The 18,898-nt window shown below is 54.3% G+C and overlaps 1 protein-coding gene across 2 annotated transcripts; it reads left to right on the top strand.

The window, feature by feature from the left end:
* Positions 1 to 815: 815 nt before the first annotated feature.
* LOC133339199 (tetraspanin-33-like) lies at positions 816 to 18,024 on the top strand. Of its 2 annotated transcripts, XM_061547351.1 has the most exons (9): positions 816 to 905; positions 1,118 to 1,417; positions 5,427 to 5,484; positions 7,850 to 7,977; positions 8,929 to 9,003; positions 9,709 to 9,804; positions 10,621 to 10,749; positions 12,654 to 12,815; positions 13,799 to 18,024. In XM_061547351.1, the coding sequence occupies exons 2-9, from the start codon at positions 1,331 to 1,333 to the stop codon at positions 13,901 to 13,903; spliced, it is 840 nt and encodes a 279-aa protein (XP_061403335.1). In that variant the 5' UTR covers positions 816 to 905; positions 1,118 to 1,330; the 3' UTR covers positions 13,904 to 18,024. The 2 variants fall into 2 exon arrangements, with proteins under 2 accessions (XP_061403335.1, XP_061403336.1); XM_061547352.1 differs by lacking the exons at positions 816 to 905; positions 1,118 to 1,417 and having other exon boundaries at positions 5,456 to 5,594.
* Positions 18,025 to 18,898: the final 874 nt, after the last annotated feature.

The following is an 18,898-nucleotide window of genomic DNA, read 5'->3' as shown; positions in this document are numbered from 1 at the left end:
ACACACAGACACACACACACAGACACACACACACAGACACACCACACAGACACACACACACAGACACACACACACACACATAGACACAGGCAGTACGCTAAGCACTACACTACCGTTCCCCTACACAACACACGCGCGCGCGTCCATAGGTACACATACACGCGCTTGCTGCAGACACACACATACACACACATACATACACGCACATACACACAAACACATACACACACATACACACAGACATACACATACATACAAACACACACATACATACACACAAACACATACACAATACACACACACATACATACAGACACACACATACATACACACAAACACATACAGACACATACATACACACATACATACAGACACAGAGACATACACATAAACACATACACACATAGTCATGACCCGGCTTTGCCCGGGACTTGTATCCACCACGCCCGGCCGCCTTTGTCTCCCCAGTGGCGATGTTAATACGGCACACCAGTTACTCGTTTTGAGGCTGAGTCCCTCCCTCGCCACTCTGCCTCCCTCGCCACTCTGCCTCCCTCGCCACTCTGTAGAGGACGTGAAATTTGTATGAATTTACCTCAGAGTGGCGTGTTGGGTGTCGAGGCCTAGCACCGTGCAGAGCCTCCCGCCTTGCCTGATTTTCGCACCCGGCGAACGCTGGGTACGGGTGCCGGTCCCCCCCCCCCCCCCCCCCGCGCTATTAAAAATGGCGTCCACCCCGCGGAGAAAAGTTGCTACTCGTTGCCAGGGGCAACCGCCGTCCAATGAAAGCGGCGAAAGCGTGGCTAGCCGTTGCCAGGGGCAACCGCCGTCCAATGAAAGTGCAGTCCACACACACACACACAGACACACAGACATGAACGATTTTATATATATAGATAGTGTTGGTGAGTATGATGATGGTGATGATTGGTGATTATGATGATGATGGTGTTGGTGAGTATGATGATGGTGATGATTGGTGATTATGATGATGATGGTGTTGGTGAGTATGATGATGGTGATGATTGGTGATTATGATGATGGTGATGTTGGTGAGTATGATGGTGATGATGTTGGTGCTGATGATGATGTGTCGATGTCGATGACCCGTGCCTAGGGGGCGCTCCCTCCTCCTCTGCTCCCGGTCGCGACGACATCGAACTGCACGAGACGGGAGGAGCGAGCGAGAGGCACACAGAGCCGCCGGGAGGTGATTTGAGAGATCGGGAATCAGAGGAGGAGAGAGAGGAGACGACGACAGGAGGAAGAGAGAGAGAGGAGAGGGGAGCATCATCGTCATCGTCGTGGTGAGGCCGGACCCGACTCGGGCATGGCGGGCGCCGCAGGGGAGCAAGACTTCAGCTTCGTGAGCCCGTTGATCAAATACCTCCTCTTCTTCTTCAACTTCGTCTTCTGGGTGAGTGAGCGTCAGGGGTGGAGAAGGAGATGGAGGCAGAGAGAGAGAGAGAGAGTTGGGGGGGTGAAGGTCGCGAGTCGGAGCGTGAGAGGGCGACGCGGGGCCCGAGGCCGAGCGGTCTGCCAGGGCGTTACCGCCCCGCACCTGGCGATGTCCGTCTCCCCCATGTCCCTCTGTGTCTCTCCCTGTGTCATGTCTCCCTGTCTCCCGTCTCCCCCATGTCCCTCTGTGTCTCTCCCTGTGTCATGTCTCCCTGTCTCCCGTCTCCCCCATGTCCCCTCTGTGTCTCTCCCTGTGTCATGTCCCCTCTGTGTCTCTCCCAGTGTCATGTCTCCCTCTGTGTCTCCCTGTCCCTCTGTCTCATGTCTCCCCCATGTCCCCCCCCTGTGTCTCCCGTCTCCCCCATGTCCCTCTGTGTCTCCCGTCTCCCCCCTGTCCCCTCTGTGTCTCTCCCTGTCTCATGTCTCCCCCATGTCCCTCTGTGTCTCCCTGTGTCTCTCCCTGTGTCATGTCTCCCCTGTGTCCCTCTGTGTCTCTCCCTGTCTCATGTCTCCCCTGTGTCTCTCCCTGTGTCATGTCTCCCCCATGTCCCCTCAGTGTCTCTCCCTGTGTCATGTCTCCCCCTGTGTCTCCCGTCTCCCCCATGTCCCCTCTGTGTCTCCCTGTGTCATGTCTCCCCTGTGTCTCCCTGTCTCCCGTCTCCCCCCTGTCCCTCTGTGTCTCTCCCTGTGTCATGTCTCCCTCTGTGTCTCTCCCTGTGTCATGTCTCCCTCTGTGTCTCCCTGTCCCCCCTGTGTCTCCCTGTCTCATGTCTCCCCCGTGTCCCCCCCTGTGTCTCCCCCCTGTCCCCTCTGTGTCTCCCTGTCTCATGTCTCCCCCTGTCTCCCCTGTGTCTCCCTGTCTCATGTCTCCCCCTGTCCCCTCTGTGTCTCCCTGTGTCATGTCTCCCCCATGTCCCCCCCTGTGTCTCCCTGTCTCATGTCTCCCCCTGTCTCCCCTGTGTCTCCCTGTCTCATGTCTCCCCCTGTCCCCTCTGTGTCTCCCTGTCTCATGTCTCCCCCATGTCCCCCCCCTGTGTCTCCCGTCTCCCCTCTGTCCCCTCTGTGTCTCCCTGTCTCATGTCTCCCCCTGTCTCCCCTGTGTCTCCCTGCCTCATGCCTCCCTGTGTCATCTGTGTCTCCCTGTCCCATGTCTCCCCCCTGTCTCCCTGTCCCCCTGTTCTTGTCACCTGCTCTCTGTCCATTGTCTCCTGTCCCACTTCTCCCTGTCCCACGATCCACTGGCCCCCCTGCCCCCTCTATCCCCTCTGTCCCCTGTCTCCTGTCCCCCTGTTCTCTGTCCCCCTGTCTCCCTGTCTCCTCTGTCCCCTGTCTCCTGTCCCCCTGTTCTCTGTCCCCCTGTCTCCCTGTCTCCTCTGTCCACTGTCTCCTGCCCCCCTGTTCTCTGTCCCCCTGTCTCCCTGTCTCCTCTGTCCACTGTCTCCTGTCCCCCTGTTCTCTGTCCCCCTGTCTCCCCTGTCCCCTGTCTCCTGTCCCCCTGTTCTCTGTCCCCCTGTCTCCCTGTCTCCTCTGTCCCCTGTCTCCTGTCCCCCTGTTCTCTGTCCCCCTGTCTCCCTGTCTCCTCTGTCCACTGTCTCCTGTCCCACGTCCCCCTGTGCTCCTGTCCCCAGGTCTCTCTGACCCGAGGTTCCTCTTTCTCCAAAATCCGTTGTTGCTGGTGGTGGTGGTGATGTGTGTGGTGGAGCACCTGGCAAACGGTGGTGGTCGTTGTTATTCTGTACTTCTGTGCTTGTGTATGTACGGACATATACATGTGTGTGTGTGGTGGTGTGGTGTGTGTGGTGTGTGCGCGGTGGTGTGTGCGTGGTGTGTGGTGTGCGGTATGTGTGGTGTGCGGTATGTGTGGTGTGTGTGTGTGTGGTGTGTGTGTGTGTGTGGTGTGTGTGGTGTGTGTAGTGTGTGTGTGTGGTGTGTGTGTGCTGTGTGTGTCTGTGGTGGTGTGTGTGTGGTGGTGTGTGTGTGGTGCTCGTTAACAGAACTTGCCCCTACAGTCTAAGGTTTCAAACTGGTCTTGCAAAGAGATTAAATTATACAAAAAATAGGTTTCTATTTGGTGTTTGAACATTTTAACACCTGTTGTATTGCCAGAAAGGGTTAAACCTATTCTTATTTTTTCATACTTTGATACTGGAAGAAAGGTCCCATTTTGTAGCTGGTCACCACCAAATTGTAAATGTTGTGGCTTGGCTCTCCAACACACCGGTTAGTGCTGTACTCGTGACGAATTGGCATGTTCTGTTTACGTCACAACCCTTACTAGTTGGCTGTGTCGGGTGGTGGCGGATTTTAACGACACATTTATATATTTACGTGATCTAACCCAAAAAAACCTCTATTATTTATGCACCACCAAATTCTTTGTCGGTCTGCCTACAGTAGAGGTGTAGGGAATTTCAACAGGATCTACATCTCTGCTTTATTGACCTGGTCAAGACCTATGATACCATCAACAGGCCAGGGCTCTTGATTGTTCTTCGTGCTTGCTTCCCACTGTGAGAAAGAGTTGGAGATGCTACTGCTGAATCTGGAGTGTATTGCTAAGAAATATGGGGCCTTACCATCAGCCCCACAAAAAAAGCATCTGCCTGGGTATTTTATGTCATTAAATACTCCACGAGTGATAGGGAAGTTGTGGAGAGGGTGGAGGAGATCTCATACCTGGGCAGTGTGCTTATTAACGCCTCTGGTTTGGCAGCGGAGGTCTCACTGAATCAGTCGAGCAGCATTATCTTTTCATCAGCTGCATAATGCTGTGTGGAAGCTATCTAGCCTGTCACTCAATACTAAGCTCCAGCCACAATTTTGCCCTCCCTTCTCTATGCTTGCGAAACATTGAGCCCTTTTAAGGAACATTTGCACCGGTTTGAAATATTCAGACGAGCCTGCCTAGGGTTGAACCAGGCTGTATTGTGACAAGCTCACAGATCCTTGAAAGATCTGGTCACAGTCCCACCAGTGAGCTTCACCAGCAGGCGATGATGGTGTGCATTCTGGGTAACGTAGCCCGCATGCCCAGCCACCACTTTCCTGAGCAGCGACTGTTTGGCCGATTGAGGGGGCTAAATGTGTGGGGCATGGGCTAGAGACGAGATGGACTGATGCGGTACAGGAGGATGTGAAGCTGAGTAGACCTGCAGATGACTGTTCCCAGCGGTGTCAAAATTGCCCTGTGTGGAGAGGCTCGTCAAGGACGCTACTGGGCAGTTAGAGGCAGTTTCCCTCCAGCAACAGCGAAGGGTGATGCTCACAACAAGTGAAGCGCCGGGCAGCTAAAACGTATAAAGTTGTCTCAGTGACGAGCATAGGTGGTGCAGCTTGGCAGCCATCTCGGTCAACGTAGCACCTGGGTCTGCCCTGTGACCTCCTACCAGTGAGCATTCCACAATTCACGTGAACTCAAGGTGAACCTAGCCTCGCAAAAGGTGTGTGGCTGTTGTTAATGCCATGGGTGTTGTTTTTAATGTAGTTGGTGGTGGTGTTGATGTGGCTGGTGATGATGGCGTTGATGTGGCTGATGATGGTGTTGATGTGGCTGATGATGTTGTTGATTTGGCTGGTGATGATGGTGTTGTTATGTCGCTGATGATGGTGTTGATGTGGTTGGTGACGATGGTGTTGATGTGGCTGGTGTGTGTGTAGTCGGGAACGGTAGTGGAACGGTGAGCGCGCTGCACTACGAACCCGGCGACCGGAGTTCGATTCCCGCTCACGGCCAACACCAGTGACGATTATCTGAACTGGTTCTGGGCCTCTCCTAGATCGACTCAGCCTCAAATGAGTACCTGATGTGGTGTATAAACATCGCCACTGGGGAGACAAAGGCGGTTAGGTGTGGTGCTGACCGCCCACCCCCTTGTGTACCATGCCAGCCTTCATAGGTGCTCGCGAACAGCACTTGCCCCCACAGTCTGCCAAGGTTATATGGGGGATCTTTGCCTTTGTCTTTGTAGGTGATATCAGTGGTGGTGCTGGCGGTCGGGGTCTATGCCAAGGTGGAGAAGATTGCAGGTGATGCCCGAAGCCTGGCTCAGGTGCTACGGCGCCAGCGTGCAGTGCGGGCCACAGTCGGCAAGGACAACCGCCAGCAAGAACAGCGGCAGCCATTGAGTGCATGTGTGGTATGGGCGCTGTCGGTCCGGGTGGCACGGGGCGATCACCACGGAGGAAGGCGCCGTTGTGTTTCACGGAGACAGGTTGCACGAGTTTCACAGCAGTGGGGGGGGGGGGGGGGGGACGATGTTGCTCCTCTGTGCACAATCACCCCCATTGATTAATTTTCAGTTGATTGTGTTTTATTTTAACGTGGACTGTGACGCCGGTACACGTAGCCCACTTTCTTCGAACGACGTCGCGGGAAACTTTAACCAAGCAGACCGCAAGGAGAAGTGTTTTTTGGTTAATTCACCTGCGGTGTTAACCGGGGTGGCCTGCTGGATTCTAAACGTGAACCTGTGAAACTATACTTACGTATGTTGAAATTCTTTCACACAGGTACGTAGCCGAACTTACTAATCGGGGGTGTGGGGAAGGACAACAAAGTAAACACAAAAAGCAGTTCTAAAGAAATGTGTTTTCAATCTAGATTTAAAATTGCCAGTGGCTAAGAGATTTCTAGACGGCTGCAAAAGCGCATGTGAAAGCACACGATATTGTGACCATCTTTGTTCAATAGCTCGCCAAAAGCCACTGCGAGGATGACTGGAGTTAGTGTGATGGTGTATGCTCCTTGACGGGATCAGCGAGGTATTCTGGTTAATTCGTGGCAAGCACTTTATGTGTGTAATGAGTGCAACCATGTAACGTATTCATTCGGTAACCGGAAGCCAATGCAGCTTGGCGAGCACTGGACAGACATGGTAGGATCTCGCAGTGCCCGTCACGACACGTGGCAGGGAATTTTGTCCACGCTGCAGCTTAAAAATACGCTGCCAAGCTTAGCGGTGTTCATTGGGACGCTGTCTTTCCGACAGCTCTGTTCTTCACCTGAGGACGGCTGCTTGTGTTGTGGCCGAAACGTCGTGAGAATTTTATGATGTTTTATTAATATTATTTTATTATTTCCCTTCTACGTGACTTTACAGAAAGATCCAAGAATATGAATCCCTGCAGTCACGAAAGCTTTAAATCGAAACTTTGTTTGATTTAACTGGGTGATAATTCGAGAAACCAAGAGAGATCTGGTCACCAAAATGAAAAAAAAGCAAAACAAATCGAGCACAGCAAGTGAAGCAGCGAATAGAAACGAGCACAGCAAATCACTGCGTCACATCGCATGAGACGTTGCAAACGTTGCACAAAAGCAACGCTGAACTCGGTGCAGCGTGCGTCAGCTCCGGCCAATTGCCTCTTGACTGATCATAGCACGACGAGCGGCGTCGTGACACCAGATACGGGGGCCTATCGCAGGATGTGAGGAAAGCAGAGGAGACGCACGCCAGGGCTGGGAAGGCGCGGACCGAAAGGCGGCGTGCCTCCACACCCATGTGTGCAGGAAGTGAAGGAAGCTTTGCTTCCCGTGTCTTTGTTCTGCGTGGTGCTGGGTTGATTCGCAGGTAATTTCTCGGCATCGGGAATGTTTTTTTGGCCAATACCAATGATACTGTGGTTTTGTTTTATCAACGGGAATAAACCGGGGAATCTGGAGGAAACCCTTGCGTGTGGCGGGGGGGGGGGTAACGCGTGGGCGGCGGTGGCACAGTGCTGATGCTGGTTCAATTCTCGACTCTGGTGCCTCTCTGTGTGGAGTTCTGCAGAGTGTGTGTGAGTGTGTGAAAGTGTGTGACCGTGTGTGAGTGTGTGTGAGTGTGTGAGAGTGCGTGTGAGTGCGTGTGAGTGCGTGTGAGTGCGTGTGTGTGCGAGTGTGTGCGTGTGTGTGCGAGTGTGTGCGAGTGTGTGCGAGTGTGTGCGAGTGTGTGCGAGTGTGTGCGAGAGTGTGCGAGAGTGTGCGAGAGTGTGCGAGAGTGTGCGAGAGTGTGCGAGAGTGTGCGAGAGTGTGCGAGAGTGTGCGAGAGTGTGCGAGAGTGTGCGAGAGTGTGCGAGAGTGTGCGAGAGTGTGCGAGAGTGGAGCTTGTGAGTTCACCCCCTGTTTCTGCTTGGGTTTCCTCCGGGTTTTGCGGATTCCTCCCACGGCTAAAACAAAACCGCTCGGTGTAGCTGGCATTGGCCAAAAAAGCATCCCTAATGCTGAGAAATCACCTGCAGATCACTAAATCTGGGTCACCTGCAGCAACAGCAGAAGCCGCAACATCACCCCCCCCCCCCCCCACTACTGTGACAAACTTAGGCAGGACGCTTTCGAACATGAGCGAGACTCAGCGAGGCCTTCGTGGCTGAACACTCAAGTCACCATGCGTTGTGTGCGTGCGTTGCGCAGACGCTGCGGTGGCGACGCTCATCGCCGACCCGGCCGTGCTGCTGATTGTGGGCGGAGGCCTCATGTTCCTCATCACGTTCTGCGGCTGCATCGGCGCGCTGCGCGAGAACATCGTGCTGCTGCAGATGGTAGGACGCAGCGCTGCAGCCCGTTGCTCGTTGCAAGGGGTTCGCGGTTCAAATCCCGTTGGCCGCCCCGGTTAATGCTGCGGTGGGGGTATTAACTGTAAAAACAAAATGACCACTACCACGTCCACCGTCGTCTTCTCTCACGGCGGGCGTTAAAGATCCCGTGATGTCGTTTGAAACCACTGGGTCATCGCCTGCCATGGGTGCCACGGTCCAAATTGGTGAGATGACACAGCAAGCTGCCCGATAGGGATCGGATCACGCAGCAGCGGTCGTCGCACACCAATGCTTGCTCGCAGGCTGCACAGAGACAACTGCCGCTGGGGGTGCCTGTTCATGTGTGTGGAGAGACGATATGAGAGTCGCTGATCGCGTGTGAAGCGACACGCCTGACGTGAATGAGGGTGGCCCCATTTAACACGCATGGTTCGTATCTACCCGAGTGGTCCTGAGCATGGATTTACCCCCCGTCATAGGAACGTGGAAAGTCGCATTGTCAGGGCTGTAAACCGGAGATGAGCGCCACCTCGATGCTCATTCGAATATAAAACCGTTTTGACGCAGACCCACACACGCGTGTACTTGTGTTGCAACACAGACGCACACGCGCGCGTGTTTGTGTGCAACACGTGTATGTGTGCAACATGTGCATGTTTGCAACACATGCATGTGTGTCTGTGTAATGGAGCTCAGACTATGCATTACAACTGACAATGTCACCGACGCACATCACACACACAACGCTCTCACACACAACATGAATCTTAAAACTTACTTGCACACACAAAATCCCACATGTAGCCTCCAGCAAGCTGTTGGGGCAAGAGTTGTTAGCGAGCACATACGAAGGCCGGCATGTGAGGGAAGGGTGTGTGGCCAGCGCCACGCCATTTCCTTCTCTGACCCCCCTCCCCCCCCTGCCCCCCACACCCCCCCCCCCGCCCCCCACAGTTCTCCGTGTGTCTCGCGGTGGTGTTCCTGCTCCAGCTCGCGGCCGGGGTCCTGGGCTTCGTCTTCTCCGACAAGGTGACGGCGCCATCGCGGGACAGCGTCGCAACGGTCGCCTCCATTGAGCCCTCCACCACCCAACACGGCCAGACACGCACACACGCGTCGTTACGACGCGCTGGCTCGTATTGCCTCGGCTCGCTCACCCGGTGAGCTAGAGAGCGATCCTCACGGTCCGTATTGTCTCAGCTCGCTCACCCGGTGAGCTGAAGAACAATCTTCACTGTCAGATTAAGCGGTGATTGGGTACGTGGCGCTTCACGTGAATCCGCAGTGAAGCCACGGTTTTCTGTGACGATGCGACACTCGCCAGCAAACTGTTAAGCGGTGTTTTTGCTGTGATTTCTATCGATTTTTGCTATGATTTCTGATTAATAGAGATGTTTGTGTATGCGGGTGTGTGGGTGGGCATATGCGTGTGTGTGCACGTATGAGCCGTAGTGCAGTGATTAGCGCACTGCGCTACGAACCCAGCGATTTCTGCTCGTAACTAATAATAGTGACGAATATTTAACCTCATCTTCGGCCTGCCCTAGGTTAACTCAGCATCAAATGAGTACCTGGTATAGTGTGTAAAACGATGCTACTCGGGAGACAAACACGGTCGGGCGTGGTGCTGGACACCCACCCCCTCGTGTGCCGTGCCGGCTTTTATAGGTGCTCGTTAACAGCACTTGCCCCTACAGTCTATTAAGGCTATACAGGTGATCTTTGTCTTTGTAGGCACGTGTCCGGATTAGTAAACTGATCAACAAAGGCATCGTCTATTACCGTGAAGACATCGACCTGCAGAACGCCATCGACTACGGCCAGCAGGAGGTTGCACATTCACTCACCCACCCACTCACTCATTCACTCACCAAAACACTCACCCACTCATTCACTCACTCACTCACTCACCCACTTACTCATTCACTCACCAAAGCACTCACTCACTCACCAAAGCACTCACCCACTCATTCACTCACCCACTCACTCATTCACTCACTCACCCACTCACTCATTCACTCACCAAAGCACTCACCCACTCACTCATTCACTCACTCACTCACCCACCCACTTACTCATTCACTCACCAAAGCACTCACCCAGTCACTCATTCACTCACTCACCACCCACCCACTCACTCATTCACTCACCAAAGCACTCACCCACTCATTCACTCACCAAAGCACTCACCCACTCACTCATTCACTCACTCACTCACTCACCCACTTACTCATTCACTCACTCACTCACTCACCCACTTACTCATTTACTCACCAAAACACTCACCCACTCACTCATTCACTCACCAAATCACCTACACACTCGCCCACTCACCCAATCACTCACTCATGCCACTATTCACTCGCCCACCCACCCACTTGCTCACTCACTCACCCACCCACTCACCCACTCGAATCACCAACCAAACACTCATTTGGGATCACACACAGCAGCAGAAAGCAGCAACATCATCCCCTACTGCGACAAACATGACTGGACCCCTCCCCAATTAGAGCCTCGAGATTCAGGGAGACTTTCCCGGGTAACCGAGCGCAGTATTCTGATTCTGACAACGCACCAATACTCACAATAACGGCAAGCCGTGGTCGTCACTCCGCCGCCGGGCGGCTGTGCCTGCCGTTGCAGTTCGAGTGTTGCGGCGGTGCGACCTACAAGGACTGGAGCCGGAACATGTACTTCAACTGCTCGCTGGAGAACCCCAGCCCCGAGCGCTGCGGGGTGCCCTTCTCCTGCTGCCTCGCCCAGCGCGACGAGGTGCCGCCCCCCACTCCCACGGCCACGGCCGCTACGCCGCGGTCGACCGTGGTAGCGATAGAAGAGGCGCACGGGGGGAGTGGGGGGCAATTGTCTAGCCGTGGTGGCGGCGACGCAGCTCAGGTTGCCGTCGCGGGCGGTGGCGGCCACGCTGCTGCACGTGGTTGCCTGTGATCCCGCGCTGTGGAGGCGGCAGCGAGGGCTGGTGGATGACACACACGCGTCGTTGTGAAACTCCCCTTCTCATGGGCCCCAGGGAGGAGCCGTAACCCTGGCTCGCAGAGGAGAAGGCGGTAAACCAAAAATGTGGATTCGACTTGTTCCGTCTCTTTGGTTCTTTCGGTAAAGTCACGTAGGTGGAAAAATAATTGATCGCGACGTTTCGATCGCAACACGAGCAATCGTCATCAGGTGGGACAACCACAGCTGACTTTACCGAAAGAGCCACAGAGTATGGAGTTCTGCAGTCACGAAAGCTTCAAATCAAGAATGTTCCGTCTGTGTAGGATTGAGTGTGGGCTTTCTCTTTGTGCTTCGGTATTCTCCCACATAAATGAACACTAATTGGCCGATAACACCTCCATATGTAGAGGACCGCAGACCTTGGAGAATTGTTGGTAGGGCCGGCTCACTGCCTAGCTGCTGCCTTCCCTCTGTGGTTTCTCCTCGCGTCTCGAGTCGTCCTCTCTTTGAGAGCGAGCGGATCCTGCGTGGGGTACAGGTTTAGATCGTTATTATTGCGCACGCTTAAGGTGGGGCAAACACAATTGTCTCAGCTCGCTCACCCGGCGAGTTAAAGAGTGGATACGTGATGCTTCACTTCAGACTGCGGTCCTGCCAAAAGACAATAATTGCTTGGGTCTTTTCCTGATTATTCTGGACAAGTTGGTGGGTGGGTCACTGGGTGAGTCACTGGGTAGGTCAGTGGGTGGGGGGGTTGGTGAGGTTGAGGCTGGTGAGAAGTGAGGCTGGCAATGCTGGTGAGACTAATGTTGCTCGTGAGGCTGGTGAGGATGGTGATGTTGAGGACGATGAGGCTGGTGATGTTGAGGCTGGTGAGGTGGCTAATGATGTTGAGGACGGTGAGGCTGGTGATGTTGAGACTGGTGAGGTGGCTAATGATGTTGAGACTGGTGAGGCTGGTGATGTTGAGGCTGGTGAGGTGGCTAATGAAGTTGAGGACGGTGAGGCTGGTGATGTTGAGGCTGGTGAGGTGGCTAATGATGTTGAGGACGGTGAGGTTGGTGATGTTGAGGCTGGTGAGGTGGCTAATGATGTTGAGGACGGTGAGGCTGGTGATGTTGAGGCTGGTGAGATGGCTAATGATGTTGAGGACGGTGAGGCTGGTGATGTTGAGGCTGGTGAGGTGGCTAATGATGTTGAGGACGGTGAGGTTGGTGATGTTGAGGCTGGTGAGGCTGGTGATGTTGAGGCTGGTGAGGCGGGTGATGTTGAGGACGATGAGGCTGGTGATGTTGAGGCTGGTTAGGTGGCTAATGATGTTGAGGACGGTGAGGTTGGTGATGTTGAGGCTGGTGAGATGGCTAATGATGTTGAGGACGGTGAGGCTGGTGATGTTGAGGCTGGTGAGGTGGCTAATGATGTTGAGGACGGTGAGGCTGGTGATGTTGAGACTGGTGAGGTGGATAATAATGTTGAGACTGGTGAGGTTTGTGATGTTGAGGCTGGTGAGATGGCTAATGATGTTGAGGCCGATGAGGCTGGTAATGTTGAGGCTGGTAAGGTGGCTAATGATGTTGAGGACGGTGAGGCTGGTGATGTTGAGGCTGGTGAGGTGGCTAATGATGTTGAGGACGGTGAGGCTGATCATGTTGAGACTGGTGTGGCCGGCGAGGCCGGTGAGGTTGACGTGTGCCACGCTGCCGCCCGCGCGCGCGCCGCAGGCCGTGCTCAACTCCATGTGCGGCTACGGGGTCCAGCAGCAGGAGCAGCTGGAGGCGGCGCGCTCGGTCCACACGAGCGGCTGCATCGACAAGCTGGTGGCCTGGGCCCACGGCCACCTCTACCTGCTGGGCGGCGTCGCCCTGGGCCTCGCCGTGCCGCAGGTGACCCCCCCCTGACCCCCCACCACCACCCCTCGCTACCGACCACCCCTCCTGCCGCCGCCCACCCCTCCCCCCAGAGCCCCCCCTCACCTCCCTGCCCGACTAGTAGTGTCGTGAGTCCAACTAAGTCGCAGACGTTATCTTGGGAGCAACACTTTTATTCACACAACATAATGTAATCTACATATGGATGTTGAACGCCCATCTAACCATGCTACGGCAGAACGAGACGTGGTCTCGCTATCCCGGTGGCCTGTCCAATTCGGACCGCGAGCCTCAGCAACAAGCTGGAGGAGCGCGCAACCGCTGGGCCGCTTCATGACGAGCCGTCGTCAAGGGTCAGCCACCGCTTCGCTGGGCAATTCCCTCCCTCCCGTCACCACCGTCTCTCCTCTGACCCCAGCTCTTCGTCATCCAGAGCCTGCCTCAATTCCCAGACGTGCAGACTCCTCCGTCGCTCAGAACTCTGATTGCGTCACCGTCCCCGTGAACTTCGCTCATTGATTTGGGGCGCAACAGTGGCGAGATGTTAACTCTTTTGCCTGGTTTGCAGGAGGTCGTGGGTTCGATCCAGACCCTGATGCTTGCATATTTGGATTTTGCATGTTCTCCCCGTGGTCGCGTGGATTTTCCTCCGGATACTCCGTATTTCCCCTCCACATTTAGAAACATGCGCTTCGAGTATTTGGCCGATATAAATTTCCACGTGATAAGCCACTTGGTTGAGCTATCATTTGTGGCCAGGTCGCTTTTGAAAAAAAGATATAGCTCAGTGGACCTTACCTGGTAAAAGATATATATATATTTAAATTTTAGATTACTCCACCCGCGAGAGGCACCCAGGCTCTCTGACTGACTGTGTTCGTCTCTTCCGTACCACGTTCGTCCACCACCGTACCGCAGGTCACGACACCCGTGCATCTCTCCCCCCCCGTGCGTCTCTCCCCCTGTGTCTCTCCCCCTGTGTCTCCCTCCCGTGCCAGCTGGTGGGGATCATGCTGGCGCAGCTCCTGATCAACCAGATCAAGGACCAGATCGAGCTGCAGCGCTACAACCAGCTGCACCGCGCCGACCAGTGGCGCTCCTAGCGGCAACAGCGCCACCACACAGCTCCTCGCACACCGCAGTCACCCCCACCACACTCACCCCCACCACACTCACTCACTCTACACTCACCCCACCACACTCACCCACTCTACACTCACCCCCACTACACTCACCCACTCTACACTCACTCTGCACTCACCCACTCTACACTCACCCACTCTACACTCACCCACTCTACACTCACCCACTCTACACTCACCCACTCTACACTCACCCACTCTACACTCACCCACTCTACACTCACCCATTCACCTCCACACTCACCCACACTCTTATGGACTCGCCTAATTCTCTACACTTCCCTACACCCCTGCCTTTCTCGTAAAACAGCAATTCACCCCTAAGTGGTGGTGACATGACCACGGCGTTAGTGCCAGGCTCATTGCACATTACGGCTATCACTTGGAGTGTGGAAGGCTCGCTGCTGCTGGCAGGAGGTCACGGAACAGACCCAGGTGCCATGGGTGGGCTGCGATGACTGGCAGATGCACCACCACCTGTGCTTCTCACTGTGCCAACTCGCTGCGGTTTATCTCCACTCGTTGTGAGCGTCGCTCCTCCGCCCTTCATTGTTGTGATCTCAAGGACATGGGCCTGTATCCGCTGTTCCATCACCGCAGTCCAGCAGATGTTCTAAACGGACCTGGCATGTGGATGCACCGATGCCAGAACAGCATGGTGAATACAAGCCCATGGTCTGCACCGGTATCTAGCAGCCTCCTACAACCACTGCCCAATAAGTGCCACTCGGTGTTGTTTGATAGTTTCCAGCCCTGAGAGAGGAGGACTGTCCATCCCTGTGGTGACTGGAAACAGAACCAGTCCACTGCCCCCCTCCCATATTTCATAGAGGTCCAGACAGTACCGGTCAAGTTCCCGACGGAGGATTGGCAGCCTTTCCTCAACAGTGATCATGTCCACATTCCACATGGTCAGCCGCAGTGATTGCCCGTTGTTTCTGGATGAACCCCAAGGGTCGGGGAGGTGGGGGGTTAAGTATCTTAACTCTGCCAAACATGGTTTAGTCAAATGACGTCATGGTTGCCTGACCCCCTCGGAGCCCCCGGCACAAGTTTAGTTTGGTGTTTCATTCGTGGTTTTGGGACATAATTGAAAGGTGGGGGGCTCACCAGCCCCTCGCACCAGTCCAGCGCCCCCATTCGCCTCTGTTGTGGCTGTGAGTGCCATGAGGGTAACAGCTGATTAGCATCAGCACAGCCTTCTCCCAATGGCATTGCTTACAATCACAGTATTATCATTTGACACCATCACAGAGGTGAGGCTGGTTTTCCTCTACAATCACCCACTCACCTACACTCCTACCTGCCCTCTACACTCACCAACACTCCTCCCTGACTCACCCCACACCCCACTTACCCACACTCTTACCTGCCCTTTACACTCACCCACACTCCTCCCTGACTCGCTCCACACCCCACTCACCCACACTCCTCCCTCCCCTCTACACTCTCCCACACTCAGTGAGGGCTATTAAACTATGATCGGTAACCCGGTAACCCAATTGGCTTCCACTAAAGGTTTAGAGGGAGTTTGCTACATTCTTCTCAGCTGACCAGGTATGTTCGTAGAGGTGGGCGTACTCATACTCTACCCCACCGCACGCAACTGTGGAGGACTGATTGGCGCCAATGCGAGAAACCTCAAACTGCGACTGAAACTTTTATATTCGTACGGCGAACCGGTTCAAAGCGGTGGTACCGGCGTTCTCGTGCCACAATGAGAAACCGACTCCAGCCGCCCCCCCGGTATCAAAGCGATGCCCAACCGCTCTCGCCCGGTCGCGACAGCGGCTGCACGCACCGCGCACGCCAGCCCGGCACGGGGGGCTCCAGCCCCCCACGCATGTCCGCAGGGCCGGGCCCGCTCGGTTTCCCCGTGCCCTGATCCCGCGGTTATCGCTCTCCGCTGTGGGCTGCAATGCCTGCCTCTGTGCCTGGGTGTAGCGGTTGGCGTGCTGCACCTCCGAACCCGGCGACCCGAGTTCGATTATTGCCCGCGACCGACAGTGATGATTATCCGAACCGGTCTTGGGCCTCCCATAGGTCGACTCAGCCTTAATTGAGTACCTGGTGCAGTGGGGAACCACGGTGGTGAGATGTGAACTACCTCACCTGGTGTGCAGGAGGTCGTGGGTTCTAGCCCGACTCCGACGCCTGTATATTTGGAGTTTGCGTGGCCTCCCTGTGGTCAAGTGGATTTCTATCCGGGTCCTCCGGTTTTTCCCTCCACGTTTAGAAAACATGCATTTAGAGGATTTGGCTGCTAGAAATTTCCACATGACAAGCCAATTTGTCGATCTATCATTCGTGGGCAGGTCGCTTCTGAAAAGGAGCTGTACATCTCAGTGGGCCTTACCTGGTAAAATAACAAAAAATAGTTTAGTGTATATAAACATCGGCACTCGGGGGACAAAGGTGGGTCAGGCATCGTTGTGGCCACCCACCCCCTCGTGTGCCGTGTTGGCCTTAATAGGTGCTCGCCAATATCACTTGCCCCAAAAGTCTGGTGAGGCTATACGGGGGGGTGATCTTTTGCCTAAAAGGGAGTTGACCACTGTCATTGGACCGTGCGGAGGTCACCGTCGGCTGTGAACGGGTCATTCGTAGACCCGGACATTGTGCTTTGGCTGCGTGAACCCGTCGAGCGATGAAGTTGCTCTTCACGGGGTGTCGTGGGAGAGAAGGAGCAGCTTGGCTCGGGGTGGGGCCGTTACCGAGGTGATCGCCTCTCTCCCGTGAGTGCTGTGACTGCAGGGTGACCCGAGGAGGTCGTCGTTTCTGTTCACGCGGTTTTTTTTCGGTTTGTTTTCGACACCGTTGCACAGCGCGGGCCCAAAACGTCAAGCGGCCAGTAGCAAACGGCACGAGTAGCATCGTCGCGGTGATGGACAGAGAGTGTGACACGTGTCTTGAATTGAGCCAGGGTTGTGCTCGTTATGAGAGCTTGGTGTGTGTGCGTGTGAGGGGTGGGGGGACAATGGGGCGGAATTCCAGAGTGGAGCCGCGCGAGGGATGACGCAGGAATGAGAATTGAGGTCACCTGGAGTGCGGTGCGTTAGGGGGGGGGGGGGTTGAGTTGTTGCTGTGACCTGCAGTGCGGAGGCCGAACGCGGCGTGGACGCGACACGAATGGTCGTGTGTGAGTGTCGTTCTGCTCTGCGCGGATCGCTCCCGTGGACTCGTGCATGGATTTGCGAAGACCCCCTCCTCCTCCCCCTCCTCCCCCCGCGGTTCGCCCGTGAATAACGCGTCGGTTTTTTCCTCCTTCCGATTCACATCTCACGCTTTGCTCTCTCGCATTAAGAAGGCATATGTTACATGCAGTACTTTATAAGTGCAATTCTGTGCCACTGAGGATTCCTGGATTATGGACTAGAAGCAAGCGACGCGTTTCAGATTTAAGCAATTCGGATGAGGTTTTTTTAAAGGGAGATTTCGCATTTTGCAATTATTCCCACGGGGCGCGGTGAGACGGCCCGGAGCGGTGGTCGCGTGTTGGCCGCTCGTTGCAGAGGTTCGCGGTTCGAATCCGGCAGGCCGCCCCCTCCGATTAATACTGCGGCGTGCGTATCAACCGCGACTGCTTGCCGTCATTTCTTTACTCGATCACAAGAGGGGTAAGGCCACTTACAAATCACGCCACCGCCCCTCACATATCTGTCCCTCCACATTTAATTATAAAAGTTTTTTTTTAAACACCCCTGCAGCCACGTGGCCTGGGAGTGAGTTTAGTTGTAAACACTGGAGCCGTGCGTGCGTGAGAAGCATTTACCGGCACAGCCGATGCACGGCGTCCGCGTAAACGGAACCCGCCTGGATATCTGTGAAAAAGAGCGTTAAAGCTCATCGGATTCTTCCAGTATAAATATTCAGACTTTCACGTGCATCTCATCGCAACTCGACACCGAATTTATTTCACGAGAATCGCAGGTCTTACATTTCATAACTTGTTTTAGAGTGAAATTAGCTATGGCTTTTTCTCCGTTTGCATAAGCTACTTTTGTTATTCGGTTGCGGTTTTAAACTAGGGAACTTTAAGTTCCAATGTTGAGCCACTGCGTCAATAAACGCGCGTGAGTGTGTTCACTGGAGCCCATGTGGCTCTTTTTCCCATCGGTGGGTCGGTGTGTGTGGTGTGGAGGAGGAGGCTTGTGCCACGCAAGGTGCACTGTCAAGCTACGGGACAGCTGGAGGCAGTCGCCCTCCAACAAAAACAGTGGAGGGCGGAGGAGCGACGCTCAAAACAATGATTGAAGTGCCGGGAGGATAAAACGCAGCAAGTTTCAGTTTCATTTCAGTTTTATTTATTTGGTTATAGCCCTGTGAGCCATTCGGCTCTTGAATCGGGTGCAACCGCAACAAACAGAAACATGAACAAAAAACATCTTATTGTAACTACACGCAAACAGAAACATCCAGAAAAAAACAGCAAAGTCTTCTAGAAAAAGCACCGTATATCAATGCTGTGTGCAAAAATCCCAGTGGGATGCAAGTCAAACAATAACAACCATAAGACAATCTAGATTAAAGTTATCAGTCTAACTCTGTTCTACAACAAACAAATATGGCTAAACCAAAACGTTTTCGAAATCACCAAACTAAAGCTATAAAAGCAATGTAACAGTGATCATAGGAACTGTGATTGAATTTTTTTTTTACACAATTGGGAGCCCAGGTGGTGCATCTGCCGGTCATCTCAGTCAACCCGTGCCACCTGGGTCTGTCCCCTGATCTCCTGCGAGCAGCCTTCGACACGACGACACGTGATCGCCCCAACGTGCACCAAGCCTGGCACAAGCTCTGCGGTGACATCGCATGCCATCTCGTGGCTCAGCAGCCAGCAACAAGCCGCACTCAAGGCTGTAATAAATACGAGTTGTGAAACTCTCTTCTTGAACTGAGCCAGATTCTTATAGGAGCTCGGGGGTGAAGTAGACGGCGATGGGAGGGAAGAGG

This window comes from Lethenteron reissneri, unplaced genomic scaffold, assembly GCF_015708825.2.
Source record: "Lethenteron reissneri isolate LAM-NWPU_2019-01 unplaced genomic scaffold, ASM1570882v1 scaffold_1646, whole genome shotgun sequence".
Taxonomy (NCBI): domain Eukaryota; kingdom Metazoa; phylum Chordata; class Hyperoartia; order Petromyzontiformes; family Petromyzontidae; genus Lethenteron; species Lethenteron reissneri.
The sequence above is the reverse complement of the archived record's forward strand: the minus strand, read 5'-3'. Positions and strand labels throughout refer to the sequence as shown.